Source organism: Caretta caretta, chromosome 6, assembly GCF_965140235.1.
Source record: "Caretta caretta isolate rCarCar2 chromosome 6, rCarCar1.hap1, whole genome shotgun sequence".
NCBI classification, from domain to species: Eukaryota; Metazoa; Chordata; order Testudines; family Cheloniidae; genus Caretta; species Caretta caretta.
Genome location: NC_134211.1, coordinates 28,596,670 through 28,616,234, shown reverse-complemented (window position 1 = coordinate 28,616,234; position 19,565 = coordinate 28,596,670). Strand labels below are relative to the sequence as shown.

Here is a 19,565-nt window from a genome sequence, read left to right as displayed (position 1 = left end):
AGCTTAGCAGCTATGAAAATTAGGCCAAAACTCTCACGCACGCATACATACAATCAGAGACCACTGTTGAAAGTGCTGGCCTTAGTGACATGCCCAAGGCTAAATTGAGTCAGTGGCAGAGCAACTTTTAAAAAAAAATAACTACACACTTATAGAGAGCGATTTACGGCAATATTAAGTTAGTATTGTTAACATTTATGAAAACGTATGCATTTATGAAAACATCTCAGACCAAACAAAACAATTACCTGTATCTTTAAAGGCTCAAATTATTGTAAGCTTTATCATAGAAAACAAGAGTGCAGTTTCTTTAAATGAACAATTAAAATATTTGCTCTTTTAATCTCCTTAAGAAACACTTTTGAAAAGATACATTAGAGTTTGCTTACTATGTCCTCAGGCTCTGGTCATTATCTTATGTTCATGTCTATTCCTAGGATTTCCTGCTTCCTTTTTCCCTTTCATTTGTCCAGTTCACCAGGCTGCCCTCAAAGCAGCACATTTGGGGAAAATTTTCAGGGACGTGGTTTCTACAATTTGACTGTGGATCTCTCAGTTAGTAGAGGTGGTGGGCTAGCACTGTGACCCTGCTTCTCTGATTTTCAGAGTCAATTCCTGAGATTCTGCTCTTCTCCAGGATTGTCTTTAAAAATACTGAGGTGACAACTCAGTTTAATAAGTGTCTGTCCTAACTTAAGTTTAGTTGCCTTTTTCCTCTAGGCGTGAGGGTGGAGGGAGGAAAGCTTTCTGATGGCTGTGCATCAACCAACTTTAGAATTAACCCTTTTTCTCACCACCCTCCAAACCTCCACATCTACACTGTTAATACACCTCCTATAGCAAACTTATTACAACACAATTCTCCTCTCACCTAAAATAAGCCTGGTGAACAATTTGTAGCATAGACTGGGCCATCTAAGGTTGCAGCAGTTAGATTATATGGTCATTGGAAGCAGGTTTGTAATTAGGTTCCCTGAGGTTGTGTTTATAATGAAACATTTAGGGGCCTGCCCACATTATGAGTAAAATAGTGTTTCTGTAACCAGTTTGTGACTCTCTGAACTGGTTGCCACAAATATGGTTGAGCTATTTCCACTGACAATAGCTTTTGTTTACAACGCAATAATTTGTTAACTGAGCTTGTGCATTCAACTACTATGCTGCCTAACCATGTTTGTATCTGGGGGTACGTATCCTATAGCGCCTCAGCAGGGACTAGGGATAGACCTGGAGAACATGCAAAAAGAGTAGCATTAGCAGCACATAGGGCAATGAACTCTGGGAGGAAGTAGTATCAGATAATGAGGCACAATAACGGAGTCTTGCTCACATAGGACAACAGTATTACACAGTGGTTACAGGGAGACTGCCACTGGCCAGCTTAGGGGGTTGCTGGCACAAGTGACACATGATTAGCTGTCACTGTTACTAATCAAATATTAGTCACGTTGTATGTAAACACAAGGACTGCCACTAACAAGTTACAACTACAGTTAAAAGCTGTACTGTAGCTAGGGACATAGGGTTGCTTTCCTGCTACTTCTTTTCCTTTACCCAGTTGGCCTATTCTGCCCTGGTGGTCTAGTGCACATGAGTATTGGGAGAGGAGCTGACTGCAAGTGTATCAGTCTTGGTTGTTTGTGTTTCTGATATCCTGCTTGCTAACTGCCTCCTCATTAATTTTTCCCTTAAAACTGTTAATGGACTTTGTGCAGCTGTGTACTACTTATTCGCACGTCACTCACAAAAATCCCCCAATGTCAAAAGCCAAGGATGTGTGGGGTTTTTTTTGTTTTTTTTTTTTTTGTTTGTTTTTTTGAAAAGTCGTGACTCAGAAGTATGGACAAATACTCATCCTTGCCTACTCTACCATCAAATTTAAGAGGGTGCAAACCATTATCTGTCTTGATTAGTTGTTAATAAGATCCTCAAAATGAATCTGTATTGTATTGAAATTGTAAAGCTCAACAAAGTGTTTTTAAAAAAAAAATCCGATAATCTTAATTACTGCACATTTTTGTACAATCAAGACACTTCAGACTTCTAAAAATACTTAGAACAGTGAACAGCCTCACACATCAACTGTATAGAGCCATTGCAGGCCACAGAGAAGTCACCAACGCTATGCTGAGGCTAGAAATTAATTTACTGATTCCAGCAAATCAGTTCAGATTTTTTTTTTTAATAGGAATGATCCAGCGAAAGTTAATCTGATCTACTTTGTCCACAGCTGCTGACACTGAAAAGAACACATTCAGTGCATGATTGGTGGCAGCAACAGCAGCTCTTGCCAATAGGGTGACCAGATGTCCCAATTTTATAGGGACAGTCCTGATTTTTGGGTCTTTTTCTTATATTGGCTCCTATTACCCCCTACCCCCGGCCCGATTTTTCACATTTGCTGTCTGGTCACCCTACTTGCCAGATACCAAGGACTAATGTACTCTACTCCAACCAGGCATTTTTTTGATTGCTTTAAATAAGAAAAAAATAATCTCAGTGAATCCTTGGGATCCTTTTAGTCTGTGACATGCTCAACAAAAGGTGTATACAACATACAATATTAGCTTTCTCGCTTTATTTCCTCCTTAACAAAAGACTTATGATTGTCTGTATTAACATCTGTCTATATCTATTGTTCTGCATATGTTAGAATGCTATTCTTTGTTTCTGTTATCACAGATAAAACAGGAAAAGTGTATTAAGCTGGGGCAGGGGGAAAATAAACAGTAGCAATTTTATCTCCATTTAGCTTCTCAGCAAAGGACCGGCTAAGATCAGACAAAAAAGGTGCCGTACTTCCCTACTGGGGACTTCATTATACATCCAAGAAAACTGGCACTGCATGCTCTATTCATCTCAAAGATTTGCTGTCGTTGAATCTAAATACTTTGTGATAGAATTATCTGCATGGCTAGTTTAAGAACTTGTACAAAAATTGCCCTTGTAGTGAGCACACTTCTTTTGGTTGGTTCATGGTACATTTGTTATTACATCTCTTTCTTTGACATATCTACACATGGACGGTACCCTATTGAAAACTTTTAGCTGTTTTCTGAAAATTATCTACATCACTGACCTAGCAAAGGAACGTGCAAATATTACATCATATGTTCCTGATCCATCCCCTGAAATGAGTAGAAGTGCTAAAACTACTTCTGTAGACGGTAAAGCTATTGTGGACATTAACAATATAACAGCCCAAATGTTTAAAGGCTTCTCTATCACCAGATGCTGAAACAATTTGATGACTTCTTTTCATCTTCTCCTAAAGATATGGGGTTCAGGGGAGAATCTTGGTTCCAAAATAGGCAAGTCCTATACAATTCCTGAGGCCTGATCCTGTTCCCATTATAATCATTGGGAATCTTGCCATTGATTTCAGCGAAAGTAGTATCTGGACCTTATTTTGTATAGTATCCTTCACACTAACTAACTGACAATTGTCCAGGACTTCGAACATCTAAATTAGTGTATAAATCCTAAACTTTATTGCCACTCAAACCATTCTACAGAATTACTGAAAATACCACAGCAGATTTAAGAGTCTTCATATAAACATACAGAGCCAATATAATAATCCTTGTAATGCCTCATCTTTTACCTGTCTGTGGGTAGGGTACTTGCTACATTGCATATGCTAGCAGTGTAATATCACTGTCACTTTGACAGCCTAATGATGGTCTAATTATGAATCTGTTAAGATTTTAAAATAATCCTTGAGTAGTATTTCTGTTTAACCCTGTTTGGCTCTAATGTCCCTTGATGGCTTTATAACGTATAATCAGTAGGATTATTGCTGGTGCTAATATGAATGTGTTTATACTGTCTAATAACCTAGTTTATTTCTGTTAAAACACAGCTCTAGTGAGTGATGATGTTTCAGATGAGGTGGAGAACCATCCTACCACAACAGTGTGTTCTGCTGGTGACATGTCTCCTAATCAATTTGGAAGCAGTGCCTATAGACATAGACAAGACAAAAGTTCAAGGAGAACCCCATGTAGAAGGAGCAAAAATAGAAACCCCAGTAAGTAAATGAAAGGTATTTTATTAAATAGTTTATACTAGAAGGCAGTATTTTTTCGATCAATAACAAGCTCATTGATTTTTTTTCATCTTGAGATTTGTCTATGACAAGTCCTCCTAGGTGCTGTAATAAATAATTAACTTTGTTGGTGCTGTACTCCAAGGGGAAACTAGTAGTACCTTTCTAGGTGGGGTGGTCATATTCAGTGTTCAATACCTGCTCCTTGTCTCTTGCTCCCTGATGTGGTAGGACTGGGGAGGTAACAGAGGCAATACACAAAGCTCCTGATGGGAGAAAATGCCTATTGTATACCTCCTCTCAACTGATTGAGTGGCGTTAATAGGTTAAAAGGAAGGTTCATCCAGTCATCGTTGGCAGGAAGAATGCTGGTCCCAACTTGGGCCTCGACCGAGAATGGAAAAGGGTTAAATTGGGGAAATACAGAAGGATTTTTGCAAACAATTTTCCTAGTAACAAAATGCAGTGAGTTTGTGAATGCAGTGGGTAACCATGTCAAATAATGACAGCTGAGATAATGTGTTTGCCAAAGTGGAAAATGGAGTTGCCATGAAACAAAGTGCATGTAAAAGCTTTTAGTTATTAAACAATAATATTGCTGTTTTGCAAGTGAAGTCCTGCTACTAAACATGAAATCTTGGAGAGGGGTAGTTCTGTACCCCCACAGTTCAATTCTAGCTGGCTAGGCTCCTCTGGATTGTTCCCTTTGCCCCAAACTCACAGGGGAAAACACAATGGACATTAATATAGCCTGATGCCATACGGACTTTTGCTGGTTTGATGTGAAGCTTCACTATGGTCCTGTACTTCCTGTAAATTCCCCCAAGATTTGCATAATTCTTGGAGGTGTATATCGGGTTATGGGGGCCAAACTTGTGGCTGCTGCTTCTATCAGGATGGGATTGAAGTGGCACATTATGCTCCCTAAAAAAAGAATTCCTAGTAAACTCAGCAAGTGGAAACTCAAGGAGATAATCTTCTGTAGGGGAAAATGGTGGGTTTATGCCATTCTGAATTGTTGTGGTCTATTGGTCTACCAAGTAAATTAAAGGTTTTTTTTGTTTTGTATTTTAAACTGTATCTACATGATAGGCCCCAAATGTGCATGTGATGTACGTTCTTAAATATCTCTCTGCCTTTACTCCTTTGTCAACTTCTAGAACAAAAAGGAAACAGAGAAAACTAGCTTGTGTGTGATAATTGTGCAAACCAACCAAAGCAAAGAAGTTCATATCTTATTGCTGATATACTGAGTCAGTGCATTATGCTCAATACTACTGATATTTGGGATATTTGTGAGTGATTTAGATGAAATCTTTGCATTTATATGAAAATGAAACATTTGGGGACATTTTTTTTTCTAATCTCAAACTTCTTTTCCTAAAGGATACTGGGCTTTATTATGATGAATATCTCAAGCAAGTGATAGATGTCCTAGAAACAGATAAACATTTCAGAGAGAAACTTCAGACTGCTGATATAGAGGAAATAAAGGTATGTGCAAAGATCAATAGAATTTAATCAAGACGAGTTTAGACAGCTACAAATAAATGATAATTTGAGGTGTTAGCATATTCATATTTTTCCATTCCTCTTACTTTTTATTTAGTATTGCTTTCACATTACTTTACACAATTTAAATTAGACTCTTTAAAGGGATCTTTATCTCTGCAGCTACGGGACAGATACTGTTTTTTAAAGAAACTGTACCAGATCAGTCTCCCAAGAGGTTTTAATTTGTTACCTAACTACTAATAAAACAACTAGATGCAGATATCTTGCTTTTGGGAAACATTTATTAGCATTCTCCTGCAAAATGGAAAGCAAGGCCTCTTTGAAATTCAGAACGAACAGCATATCGTTCATTAACGTCAAAATGGCTCTTAGCACAGCTCTCACTTTATTGCCTGCCAAGTGATTCAGAGCACTGCTGAGCCAACGGCAGAGAGGCTTCTCTGCCCTCCCAGATGGAAGCAATGTGCCACATGTGAATTTAATGACATGGAAAAGGGTGGGGGAAGTAGACAAACACAAAAGCCTGATCCTGAAGCCACTGAGAGTGGAGGACAACACACTGTCTTTAAGTTTTGAGCTTAAGGTGGTAGAGTTTGGAAAGAATAAAGACTGAGCTGTGGTTTTCTTCTCTTCCCAGTACCCGTACTTCACGTACCACTCCAAGCACCGTCATGGTGTTCTCTTCTCTCCCGCTGTTGCTACCCTAGGTTATGTGCATTCCTTCTCTGCCCTTCTCCAGTCCCCAGGTCCAGCTGGCTGCTCCACATTCTCTTATGGTGAGAAGAGAGCACTAAGCTTTGCATTACCTTTGGTGTAAAACTCTGCTGCAGCTAGAGCAGAGGTAGGCAAAAGGCCCGTGAACTCCAGCTGGGGCACCGGGTTGGGGGCCGCACCACGCAGCTCCCGGAAGCCATGGCATGGCCCCCGCTCTGAGGGTCAGGGGCCGCTCCACGCGTAGGTGCGGGAGAAGGGACATGCCACTGCTTCCAGGAGCCGCTTGAGGTAAGCGCTGCTCAGAACCTGAACCCCTGAGCTTCTCCCCAACCCCCAGCCCTGATCCCCCTCCTGCTCTCCAAACCCCTCAATCCCACCCCGGAGCACTCTCCTGCACCCCAAACCTCTCATCCCCAGCCCCACTCCAGAACCCACATCCCCAGCCAGAACCTGCACCCCTTCCCGCACCCCTGATCCCCCTCCGAACCCCTCAGTCACAGCCCAGAGCACCCTCCTGAATTCCAAACTCCTCATCCCCAGCCCCACCCCAGAGCCTGCACCCGCAACCAGAGCCCTCACCTCCTCCCACACTCCGACCCCAATTTTGTGAGCATTCATGGCTCACCATATAATTTCTATTCCTCGATGTGGCCCTCAGGCCAAAAAGTTTGCCCACCGCTGTGCTAGAGTCTGACAGCTCTTGGCTCCACTCCATTCCTGGCACAGTCCCCGGAGGCTGGCAACAGTCTTCTGGTGCTGCTGAGGGTGATTCTTACAGCACCCTCAGGTGGCTGCTACTGTGCCGATTCCTCCTTCAGCAAGAGGGTGGCACCCACATGACCATGCTGGTCTGTAGTTCTCTGATTTACAGAAAGGTCACTTCTGAAGAGATCTTTAAATACAGATACGCAGCTGTGCTCCAGGGTCCTGGTTTAATTATGGTATTTGGCGCATCACCTTTTTTTTTTTTTTTTTTTAAATAAAAAGGCAGCTTAGAAAAGTCTCAGTGAGTGTCCTAACCCGATTTCTATTTTCATAAATTTACAAAGTTAATATTCTCCTCAAACAATGTTTGAGATACTTATGATGTTTATAAGGTCTTCAGAATTGGCAATGACTACCATGAGTAGAGAGTCTTACAGCCCACGTGTGGTGGGCATCTGAAAACTACAACACGATTGTCTTTATAGATCACTTATTTATTTTAACAGAGTGGAAAGCTAAGCAAAGAGCTAGACTTAGTAAGCCATCATGTGAGAACAAGGCTGGATGAACTGAAAAGACAAGAAGTGGCAAGGTTAAGGATGCTAATTAAAGCTAAAATGGATTCCTTTCAAGGTAAGAATATGAAGCAGAATTCAGACAGAATTAACAGATTGGCCTTTATCAGATAGGAGCCTGGAATCCACCAATTTTGTTCTCCTCACTGGCTCCTATCAGCAATAATGATTAAACTAAGTTGGAATGGTAAAAGGGTCCCCATTTCATACTCCTGAAATGGAAAATATGAGAAGACCGTGTCCTTATAGGAAATCAGGGAGAAGAAGGGGAGCAATCTGTGTCTTACAAGTAAGAAAAACTGATGCTGACAATGGGACTTTTAGATGCTTATATAACTATTTCTCAGACAACGGTTTCCCCACAATGTGTCACTTTCCACATCCCTCACTGTGTTCTAGCAATACAGCTGTGTTGAATTTAACCAATTAAACTGTTTAGAGATTTTCCCAAAGCACAAAAGAACATGGGCTAGTCACTTAGGTGCCTAAGCTCAACATTTTAAGCACCACTGAGATCCTTCGAAAGCTGCTCAGCTTCCAACTCACCCTGTAGGCACCTAAATTCCCATGGGGCCAATGTTTCCACCGGTGGGCATGAACTAAACTGCTGCTGCTGCTGCTTGGCTCCCTATCGCATGCCTAAGACCTGCTAGGATTCTCAAACTCGGGTGTTCCACTGCTTCTCTCTCCTCCTGGGCCTGATCCAATAAGGCAGGCTCAGAGTATGCCTAACCTGCACAAAAGACAACGTGGGTGACCAGATCAGGAATTTGTGTGTGGAATTAGGGCACTCACAGGCGCTGTGGGAGACCTGTTTTCAACTCCCGACTATGCCTAATTTGGAGTAGGGACTTGAATTTGGGTCTTCCCTCCTCCTGCAAGGCTATTTGGTATTCTGGATTAGGGCTCTCTGTCTTTCCCATTGGAGCTCTTCCACTCTGTATGAACAATTAAATATTCACTGGGACAGAGAGGAAAAGAGAAAGATATAGACTTTGTAGCCTGGTGGCTTAAACATTTCCTGGGATGCAGGAAACCCATGTTGCACTCCCTACTCCAGTTAATCATTTGGCTGTTGCTTATAACAGCCACCTGCCCTCGAGAGAGACAAAGTACTGACCTGACCTGGTTTAGGGGCTTAACTCTGGGAGCAGGTGTGTGGCTGTGAATCCCAAACACAGATAGGCGCCTCTCTCCTGTCCAGAATTAGGTGCCAGCTCTACCTTTGAGAGGTGGAGCTGATGTCTTATCCTTCTCCTTGGCATTTCCTGCTAGCTAGTTTAGGCAGCTCCCTGCTCAGCATGCTGGCTTATATGAATCACATCTTTAGGAAACTAACTCTCCCCATGCATTGTCCAGGAAGCCTGGGTGTCTGACTTGGGGGTGAGAATTCCATTGGGTGCCAGGGTGCCTAAAAATTAGGCATTGGACTCCTATGTCTTTGTGGATTTAGCGCAACCTAAATTTTTTTTCAGGTTTTAGAACCGGTTTTTTTTTAACTGGTCGAATAGCTCAAAAGTGGCTGTCTTTCTTTCAACCTTCTCCTCACCAGAAATTAATTTTAGGCTTATAACAAACATGAGAAACTCAGCTTAAAGGATAATTTTTTCTTTGTTGCAGTTCTAAGCATCAGAAACAGAGACTTGGAATGAAAGTGTCTTCGCATCCATAATAATAGCATTGCTAATGCTACACTGCAATCTACTTAGTAGGCCTTTATATTTAGAAACCAAGTATACAAGTTGCCAGCCTACAGTTACTGTTAGTTTGCTTGGCAGGGGATACTACCTCCTCTCCTTGCCCAACCATGCACGATTTAATTCTAACATGCAAAATATACATTTTAAAAGAAATTACCAGGGAGACTTGATGCAAACCTTTTACTGGAGGTTTCTTTCTGAAAATAATTGTATTCACAAGCATGGAGTTTCTGATGGTGATGCTAGGAATATCTTCCAAAATGTTCCACTTAGTTTTTTGTAAAAAGTGGATGTGTAATTTTCTGTTCAGATTTATCAGTGTAGTAGCGGCCTGATCCAATTCCTTATCAAGTCAATGGAAAGACTCCCATTGACTTCAGTGGGCAAAGAATCATAACCTAAACTTGTATTCTTGCCATTCTGCCACCCCACTGTAGCACTGAAACACTGCCAATGAGCTTAGTGTGGGGATAGAGGGTGGATTGAGGGAGTCAGGGCTTGGTAATGCCAGGAGAAAAAACAAGATCTTTAGGGAAGGACTGTATTTTTACTGCTTTTTAGTGTAGTGCTTATTCCCAGTGGTGGATTAGCCAACAGGGCCCATGGCCAGAGGCCATGGCCAATGTGGGGGGGCCCCAGGAAAATGCGTGGGGAGCCCCTGTGCCCAGACTCCAATCCCCACTGCAGCACCAGCTGGGCGGAGCAGGGTACCCGCCGTGCCCCAACCCCACTCCCCTCATTCCCCCAAGCGCTCCTGCTAGGGAGACTGCGGGCAGAAAGGGTGGGGAGGGGCCCCCACTTGCTCCAGCCTAGGGGACCTACAAAACCCTAATCCGCCCCAGCTATTCCAGTGAGGCCTTGATCCCTGATTGGGACCTCTGGGTGCTATGTCCTACAATTAGTAAATAATAATAAAATTTGCCTAGGACTTTAGATCATTTTTCTGTCTTTTGTGCTTTTCTTTTTAAATAAAATTTATAGTCCAGAGAGCAGAACCCACCACATAGCCTCTCCAGAGGAATAAATGGGTTGCTTCATATATGTACACAAGACCCACAGTTCATCTTGAACTCTAATGCAGGCAGATTTTCCACTGAAGTTGTGATGAAGCTCACAATGATCTAATTCAGGACAACTAATGCGGATGGTACAGTGGATGGTAACTTTATGTAGCTGAAAATTTCTTTGCAATGCCCCATGAACCCTCGCTGCCTCAGTATTATTGTATTTAGTAGCTTGTACTCACTCAAACTAAAGCCTCATTATATGGATGTAAAAATGTTATATGCACAGTGGTCAGATTTTTCAAATTTGGATGCTACTGACTTCAGTGGGAGCTACAGGCATGCAGCATTTCTTTTATTTAGATCTCTAACTTTAGGTATCCAGGTTTGAAAAATTTGACCAGTGTGCCTAACTTTAACGACCTGATTTTTAGAAGTGCTGAACACGCACAAATTCCACTAAAGTCAATAAGAGCTGCAAGTGTTCAGCCAGGCAGCACCATACCAAGCATCCAGATACCTAAGGTCCCTCCTCCCACAGCCTCCTGCACAAATCATCATAGGCACCTAACACTGAGGGCAAGTTTATACTACCGCGCTCCATTGGTGCAGCTGCACTGCTGTAGCATGTCTGGTGAAGATGCGCTATGCTGACAGGATAGCGCTCTTCCTGTCGGCATGATTAGTCCACCTCCATGAGAGTCAGAAGCTATGTTGGTGGGAGAGCGTCTCCTGCCAACACAGCACCGGTGTGGACAGCTCTTAAGTCGATGTAACTGATGTCACTCAGGCAGGTGTCTTTCACAACCCTGAGCAACGCAAGTTAGAGTAATGTAAGTGGGAATGGAGACTAGCTCTACGAGAGGAGTTGCAGCAGAGAATCTCGAGCAAAAGGAGGCACTGCCCTGGAGCCCAGGCTGAGATGCCTGTCTCCAAGCGAGGGGTGGGGCTTAGCAAACATCCTTTGGCTTGGCATCTCCCATGGGCTAGTTTAGGTGAGGTGCCACCTCGTGACTGGCTTTTGTGAATTCTATTCTGGGGAGCTTCTCTCTCTTTGTTCATTGTATAGGGAGCCTAGTTCTTGAACTCAGGCTTTATGAATCCCAGTGATTTTTCTAGGAGCATAAATTCCTTTGTGAATCTAGTCCTTAACCCCCAGACTTAAGTGCGTAAATCCCAGTTTTAGGCACCATTACGATCCACAAAACTCCCCGTTAGCTGCCACCAAACGCTGTAGGTGCCTAAACTCACTCAACGCTTAAGTTTTCTGAGGCACCTAATTTCTGCCTCCGGACATGCACACTGCTGCCTCACTCAAGGCACCCAGGTACCTATCTCCCACCCAAGCCTCATTGCAATACATGAACTAGGGGAAGATAAGCATTCATCCACTTATCTTTCTGCAGGGCTAGATTGGGAAGGTGTGCCCAGAGGTCACCTGCCAGATTGGGTTGCAGTTGTAGTTGTGATGGTGCTAACACTGTCCAGGTTAAAACTTCTAGCCCAGTGTCTCATGTGGGAGACAGGTTTGGTTCCCACCTCAGGCATAGTGATTGGAGCAGGGGTACTGCACTCTGGATCTCCCACCTTCCAAATGGGCATCCTAATCACCAAGCTATAAAGTCATTTTCTCTCTCTCTAGCCCAGCAACTAAGTATTTATGCACAGTGGAACAGCTTCAACAGGAGACTGAATAAGCCCACATCAGAATATCCTAAAGCTCAGTGGTTAGAGCCCTCAGAGGTGTGGAAGACCCCTTTTCAAATCCTCGGTTCACTGCTCCTTGAAGGGGGAAATTGAAGCTGGGTCTCTCACATCCAAGGTGAGGGCTCTAACCACTGGGCTAAAAGTTATACTGTCATTACCTCTTCCTCCTCTTCTGTCAGTTTTATGTGGAGTGGGGCAGGTGCTTCAGCTGCCTGACTCCAGAAGAGGGGGTTGCAGCTGTGGATTGCAGGGAGAACTAGGTTTCTCCCTGTAGCCTCGACTTAGGTGCCTCTCTTCAAGGGTGGAGTGGCTTAGTACACCCCCCTTCTCTAAGGTATTTCCAACTGGCTTGTTTAGGTGGGGAGCTTCCTAGTTTGCTGGCTTTTTTTAGATCATATTCTTAGATGCCTATCTCTCACCATTCACCGTATAGGGAGCCTACGTGCTTGACTCAGGCTTTCTGGATTACAGTATTGTCTGTGACTTTATGAGCACCTAAAAGTTAAGCATGGCAACGCTGAGCCTCACAATGTCAAAATCCCTTTGTGGATCTGGGCCTTTGTGCCTGCTAGGGAGTGGTAGAGCATATTGCCCTTTAGCTATTCCCTACTCCTCCTCTGCTATTGATTATGCTGACTTTACGCCACCTGGTGATTCCCTGAGATGTCCTATCAGGGCAGCTTTCTGGCTGCTTTGCACTGTCAGAGAGAAAGTCAAAGAAAATCCATGATTAATAAGTCTTATCAGCATGAGTTTGGGATGGGCATGTTACTCCCATGCGTAGCCCTACAAGGTCTTGAAATATTGAACCTTAAAACACTCATGCAGGATAGAATATTTTCAGATTAGCATGGGGAGAGTTCAACAGGTGTGTGTGTGTAAATTAGGGCATATTTCTCTAACTGCATGCCTGAAAAAGAAAGTGTTTGTTTGAAACTGCTCGGACATTTGATTGTTAGCAGTGGTCCTGGAAGAGATGAATTAGCAAGCAGCTGAAGCAGTCAAAGGCCATTATGGCTTTTTTGCTATATACATTACATATGTAATATGAATATGTGCCACACAGGCACACTGGAGTCCACATAATCATGTTTACTTATTACATACAAAATGCAAGACCTAATTACATATATACATCTTTGGCAAAGTTCTAGTGGTTTCTGTAACGTGAAAGAAAGTCCGGGCCTCTTAAAGACTCACACTATTTAAATTCCTATACCCTACAGAATCCATGTGCTAAACTTTATGTATCATATGGCCTGCAGTTTATCACAATGCTATCACCATTACATATATGGTATCTGTATACCTCGAGCAAGTATCCTGTATACCTCAGTTGCCCATCCGTAAAATGTGAATGATAGTACTTCTCTACCTCACAGGATAAATACAATAAAGATTTTGAGGTGCTTATACTACAGTAATAAGGTATTTACATGTCCCCAGAGGTGAAAGTAAGCCAGTACGCCCTGGTATGGCGTACTGGCAAGAGCTGGTACACTGTACTGGGGCAGCCTGGCTTCCCCAGGGGGCAGCTTAAAGGGCCTGGGGCTCCCAGCAGTGGCTGGAGCCCCAGGCCCTTTAAATTGCCTCCAGAGCCCTGCTGCTGGAGCCCTGGGGTAGCGGCTGCTGGGCTCCGACAGCTAATTAAAGGACCGGGGCAGTAGAAGCAGGGGGCTATTTAAAGGGTCCAGGGCTCCCCAGAGCCCTGGGCTGCTGCTGCTGCTACCCCGGTGGGGCGGGGCAGGAGGAGGGGGGGCACTTACAGGGTGGGCTGGGGCTGGCTCTGGCTCTGACCCCCTCAGCCCCGCCCCTTCTGGGGGGCCAGAGCTGGCCCCAGCATACCAGTAAGTCGCTCGACTTACTTTCACCCCTGCATGTACCCCGCTGGATGTATTTTACAGTGTTCCATTTTCAAACAATCAAATAAGAACCTTTTGTCTTGTTTAGCAGTAATGTGGCAAGTTAAAATCTAATACTGCACTTTTAAAAAAATGCTTTATAAAACAGTGATTCATCAGAGAAAGTATTTAGGCACAAGTGATCTCACAGTGGAGGAATGGTGGTTGAAATATGCACTGGCCACTGTTTGCTGGTATGTGATGATAAAAATAGAGCACAGATGTGACAAGAATATCTTTAGCTTACTAAAGGGTAACAAGTTGAAGGAGACTGTCCTACAGTCTCCTATACAGATCAAACATTTCCTTTTTTTTTTTTTGTTTTTTTTGTTCAGCCATCTTGACAAGCTGCCCAATAAAAAATTGATAGACTTCAAGAATCACTGGATATTACTGTCATGCCTAACTTAATAGAATAGATGCTGTTCAGTGTAATATTGGTCTAGAGTGTTATATGACTGTATCGACCAAAGTCACTGTAGCATATGGAAAACTCTGGTAGCTTAGAAGTGTTTGATGCTGTTACTATACTTGCATGTTTTATATTGTTGGAAGCAGCCCCTACAGAAGGGAGGGGGAAATGTTTGCAGCGCCTCATTTGGATACAGGGCCTGACTTCTGACTGCCTTGCACCTTGTAGTCAGTACAAAAGGAATCTAAACTGCTGCCATTCTGATTTGGAATTGTTTCACATCCGCTTTGGCCAGATAAAGGTGATTTTGCAAGGTGTAAGGCAAGGAGTCAGCCCTAAGAACCTAGTTCAGCTGGATGATGCTGGTCAGCAATTTGGCACTTCAGTTGACCCCATCACAGCTACAGAAGCAGCTGCTTTATTTATATGGTCATTTGCATGAATGAAAAGTAGTGCAGTGTTTATTCTGGATTGTGAAGCTTGAAATACTTGTGAGATCTGCTTTCATTTCTGCATGTTAAAATTACAGTGTAAAAATGAAAAGGAGTACTTGTGGCACCTTAGAGACTAACCAATTAAATTGGTTAGTCTCTAAGGTGCCACAAGTACTCCTTTTCTTTTTGCGAATACAGACTAACACGGCTGTTCCTCTGAAAGTGTAAAAATGTAATATTCCACCTTGGTAGGAGGGGTGCCTATTCAAATTGCTAGAAGCTCAGTGAAGCTCACCAGTCTTCCTTAAGCAATACTAGTCTAGAAATGTTGCTATTCTTTCATCAAATTGCAAATATCTATCCAGTCCCTAAGGAGCCTCAAATATTTGTATATCACAGGCTTGTGTTTGAAAGCTTTTAGCTTCCAGAACTCTCTCCTTCAAACTTATTTGATATGTTTTATGTTTGTTTTAAAAACATTTTTACCTTGTTCTTTCAGACACTGGCGTAGACCATCAAGCTCTCCTTAAACAGTTTGAACACCTCAACCACCAGAATCCTGAGACATTTGAATCTAAAGATTTAGATATGTTGATCAAAGCAGTGAGTTTTAGATATAAAATATTGTAGATGTTCACTTGCTATGATTATTTATTTCTCTGCAGTGAAAGCAAATCCTTTTACTTTATCTATACCAATCTTCTGTAAATACCACATAGATCTTAATCTTAGAGGAACTCAGTTGGCTCCATTGTGTATTGGAAAGCTTCTATGCAATTGATATGTGTTTGCCACAGAACCTGTTAATTTTTCAGGTAGCACCTTACAGCATTCTCATTCTTGTGCCAGCGTGAGGAGCTTTGGGAACAAAACATGACTTGTCAAGGGCATGTAAATTCAGTTCAGTTTTGATAGATGTGTATTATGCCGTAGAATATTTTTAAAGTATATTTTTATACCTAAATTACTTTAAGCTTGTCACATAATGACTGTAATATAAGGTAACAATTGCCCCTCTCAAAATGGCCATATAGATTTCTGGACCGTACATTTCTGGTGTATGGCAAGCTGCAATACCACAACACAACTGAACTTCAGATATCCATACTAAACGTTGCTTATGGGCACTTAATCTCTACCAGGCCCAATGTAAGTGAATATCAGTCACAGGCATGGTTCTCACTCAGCTGACATATCAGTGAGATGCAGTTTGGCTGAGAGTGCAGCATGGCTTTTTTCAATAGTGGGAAAATTATGCCTCTCATGGAAAGAAAGATTTTAACCTCAGGTATGCAGCACGTAGCACTGTACATCTGACATTAGAAGCTGGTTGAGTGTTTCTTGCACAGAGAATTTGGTGAGTTAAAATGCTCCCTCCTAATTTACTCTTAAGAAACTTTCCAAAAATCTTACCAGTTAGGAGCATCATTTCAGAAAAATTCTGACTGGTAGGGAGAGGGAAGTCCTTAACTAGCAGTTCTTTCTGTTCTTAAGCCATTCCACCTTTGTCTGCTTTCATTTACCAGCTGGAATGACACAATTTAAGGGATACCTTAGGGGCCATCTCCTCTATAATTTGTTTTTTAAAATGTGTGGCATTTTGGAGATGAATTCTAAATAATTGGAAAGGCAGTATCAGGTGAATCTGAACGTCCGTTAGGGGACAACATGAGACTGCTGAACTTCCTTTAATACTATTAAATACATTAACATTAAAAACTGAAAACTAACCAGCTGCAAACTGCTTCCAAGCTTAAGCAAGTCTGCATTAACTAACCCCCATAAGGACTAGCATGTGGTCCTGTTTCAACTCAAGTTAATTGACAATCAGTTAATTCAGATTAATTAACATGATTGTAAATGCTAATCTGGACAGTCCACAAACATAGAATTTTAGGACTGGAAGGGACCTTGAGGTCATCTAGTGCAGTTCCCTGCACTCATGGTAGGACTAAGCATTACCTAGACCATCCCCGACATGTGACTCCATGTTTGTTCACTAAACTCTCTAGTAAACCATAGACATTTGTATCCTGGAACAAACACCGGGAGAGATAACACTAGCATTTACTATTTTAAATGGATTAAGCTGATTCATAATAAAGCAATCTTATTCCAGAATAAATGTCCACACATGAAGTTAATCAGGAAATAGCTGTTTGGGAATAATTCTCCATATAGATGAGCCTTAACACAGACCTTCCAATATTATCCATTTTCACTCACAGTATTTAAAGTAATCTGTCATTACAGATTAAGGGCTTGATTTGTAGAGTTGCCATGAACCTTGAGTAAGGGACACCGGAGTGTCTTATAGACTTTAAGGCCAGAAGGGACCATCATCATCTCATCTCACTTCCTGCACATCACATGCCATAGAACCCAACCCACCCACTCCTGCAATAGGCCCATAACCTCTGGCTGAGTTACTGAAATCCTAAAATCTTGACTTAAAGACTTCAGGCTACAGAGAATCCACCATTTACTATAATTCATACCAGCAAGTGAACTGTCCCCCATGCTATAGAAGAGGGTCCAAGGCCTCCAATGTCTCTGCCAGTCTGACCGGTGGGGAGATTCTTTCCCAACCCCAAATACAGCAGTCAGTTAGACCCTGAGCACGTGGGCAAGACCCACCAGCTAGACACCTGGAAAGAATTCTCTGTAGTAGCTCAGAGCCCTCCCCATCTAGTGCCCCATCTCTGGCCATTGGAGTTATTTGCTAATGGCAGTTGTGGATAGGCCATATGCCATTGTAGGTAGTCTCACCATATCATCTCCATAAATGTATCAAGCTCAGTCTAGAAACAAGTTACCGTATATACTCATTCATAAGCTGAATTTTTTTAGTAAAGGGAAGCATCAGAGGAGGGGGTTGGCTTATGAACAGGTATGGAGAAGGGGAGAGGTGGGACACAGCCCCTCCCCCCAACAGAGGGAGCAAGGAGAGGCAGCAGAGCCAGATGGGAAGAGGCGGGGCCAGAGTCTATCCGCTTCTAGCTATGCTGCTCTCCCTCCCACCCTCCGAAGCAGCTGCAGTTCCGGGGCTGGCAGGCTGCAGCTGCGCTGCTCCGCCCTGCCCACCAGAGCAGATTGTGGCCGCGCCGCCCAGCCTGCCGGAGCACGCTGCGCCCATGCCACCTGGCCCAGCTCGCTGGAACATGCTGCGGCCGTGCCGCCCGGTCTAGCCTGCTGGAGCAGGCTGCGACCACGCTGCCCAGTCTGCTGGAGCAGGCCAGGCCAGAGAAATCCTCCCCACGTAAGGTGGGAAGGGATGGGATGGGGAGGGTGTGGGGGTCCTGCGCTAGGGGGGGTGGTCACAGAGGTTACTCCCTGGCCCCCAGCTTCTCCCCCCTCCAAAAAATTTCCCCACCAGTTGCTGTCCCTGCCCATCAGGGTAAGCAGCTGGCTTACCGGGACACTTTGTTTACTTAGGTTTACCTCCGTGCCTGCGGACGCTCGAGGTAAACAAACCATCTCGGCCTGCCAGCGGCTTATCCTAATGGCCCAGGAGCCAAAGTTTGCCAACCCCTGAATTATAAGGTTGGCTTATGAATGGGTCATAAAAATTTTCCATTTTTACTTATCCATCTTGGGGGGTCGGCTTATAAACAAACTGATTTATGATCGAGTGTATACGGTAGATTTTTGGCCCCTCTCTACTCCTCTTGGAAGGCTGTTCCAGCACTACAATCCTCTGATGTTAGAGACTTTTGGCTAATTTCAAGCCTATACTTGCTGAGGGCCAGTTTATATCGATTTGTTCTTGTGCCAACATTAGCCTTTAGCTTAAAATAACTTCTCTCCCTCCCAGGTGTTAAATCCTCTGATGTTTGGTACCTGCTACCTCTTAGGTCCTGGGAGGAGGTGCACTATGCTACCCTTGTACCTGGTGCCTCTTATTTCCCTCATTGTCCCAGTTCAGCTGCACTGGCTGGAACATGTGTGGGGAGAATGGAGTCAAAACTGTGTCCATTCTACAGTCCCTGCCCATCTGTGTAGGATGGAGAGTAATGGCCCTTTGTACAATGTGGGTAGCCTACACAGGAGAAAAGGGTGCCTTATTGCCTCCTCTTAGACCAGTGTATGGGCAAGGAATGCAAATCAGTTGATTCCAAGAACATTAAATCCTGTGAAACTGATTGGTTTTGCTGAACAGGTAGAGTGGGGAAGAGACGGATATTACACTACACTCTGTTGAAAGATGATTCCCAATTAGTTTACCTTGTGTTTGGCAAATCAGTGGCAATATGGCTCGTCATTCACACTTTGAAGCAATACAGTCTTTTCAGCATAAACATTTCTTACTTGTAGGCTACAAGTGACCTGGAAAACTATGACAAGACACGCCACGATGAATTTAAGAAATACGAGATGTTGAAGGAACATGAAAGGAGAGAATATTTAAAAACACTGAATGAAGAGAAGAGACGGGAAGAGGAATCCAAATATGAGGAGATGAAGAAAAAGCATGGAGATCACCCCAAAGTGAATCATCCTGTAAGGATACGGTGTTTACACATTTCTTATCCTGCTAGAGAAAGCTTTGCATACCGAAGAGCAATGGCTTATAACAAAACAGGCCCAGATAACACCTTGTTCATTCACATATGATCAGCATTTAAATGGGGAATAAAAGACTAATACTCTGTGGATGGGATTTTCAAAAGTCTCAAACTCTGCTCTCATTGAAATCAGTGAGAGTCTTACCACTGAGTTCAATGGAAAGAAAGAGAAACCCGTGCTGAGCGCTTTAGAAAACCCTACCCTAGATGCCTGTTATCTTTGCTGTGTTTGGTATACAGTTATGTGATATACTGGCAAAATGCTTGCTTATAAAGATGCCAGAG

The 19,565-nt window shown here is 43.1% G+C and overlaps 1 protein-coding gene across 2 annotated transcripts in view; it reads left to right on the top strand.

The window, feature by feature from the left end:
• Window positions 1–19,565, top strand: part of NUCB2 (nucleobindin 2) — a 49,370-nt gene that overhangs the window by 10,610 nt on the left and 19,195 nt on the right. For both annotated transcript variants that reach the window (XM_075129366.1, XM_075129367.1), the window contains exons 2-6: window positions 3,863–4,030; window positions 5,435–5,542; window positions 7,489–7,615; window positions 15,215–15,318; window positions 19,030–19,215. In XM_075129366.1, coding sequence (XP_074985467.1) covers window positions 3,875–4,030; window positions 5,435–5,542; window positions 7,489–7,615; window positions 15,215–15,318; window positions 19,030–19,215 — 681 coding nt within the window. In that variant the 5' untranslated portion in view covers window positions 3,863–3,874. The remainder of the gene's footprint in view (window positions 1–3,862; window positions 4,031–5,434; window positions 5,543–7,488; window positions 7,616–15,214; window positions 15,319–19,029; window positions 19,216–19,565) is intronic.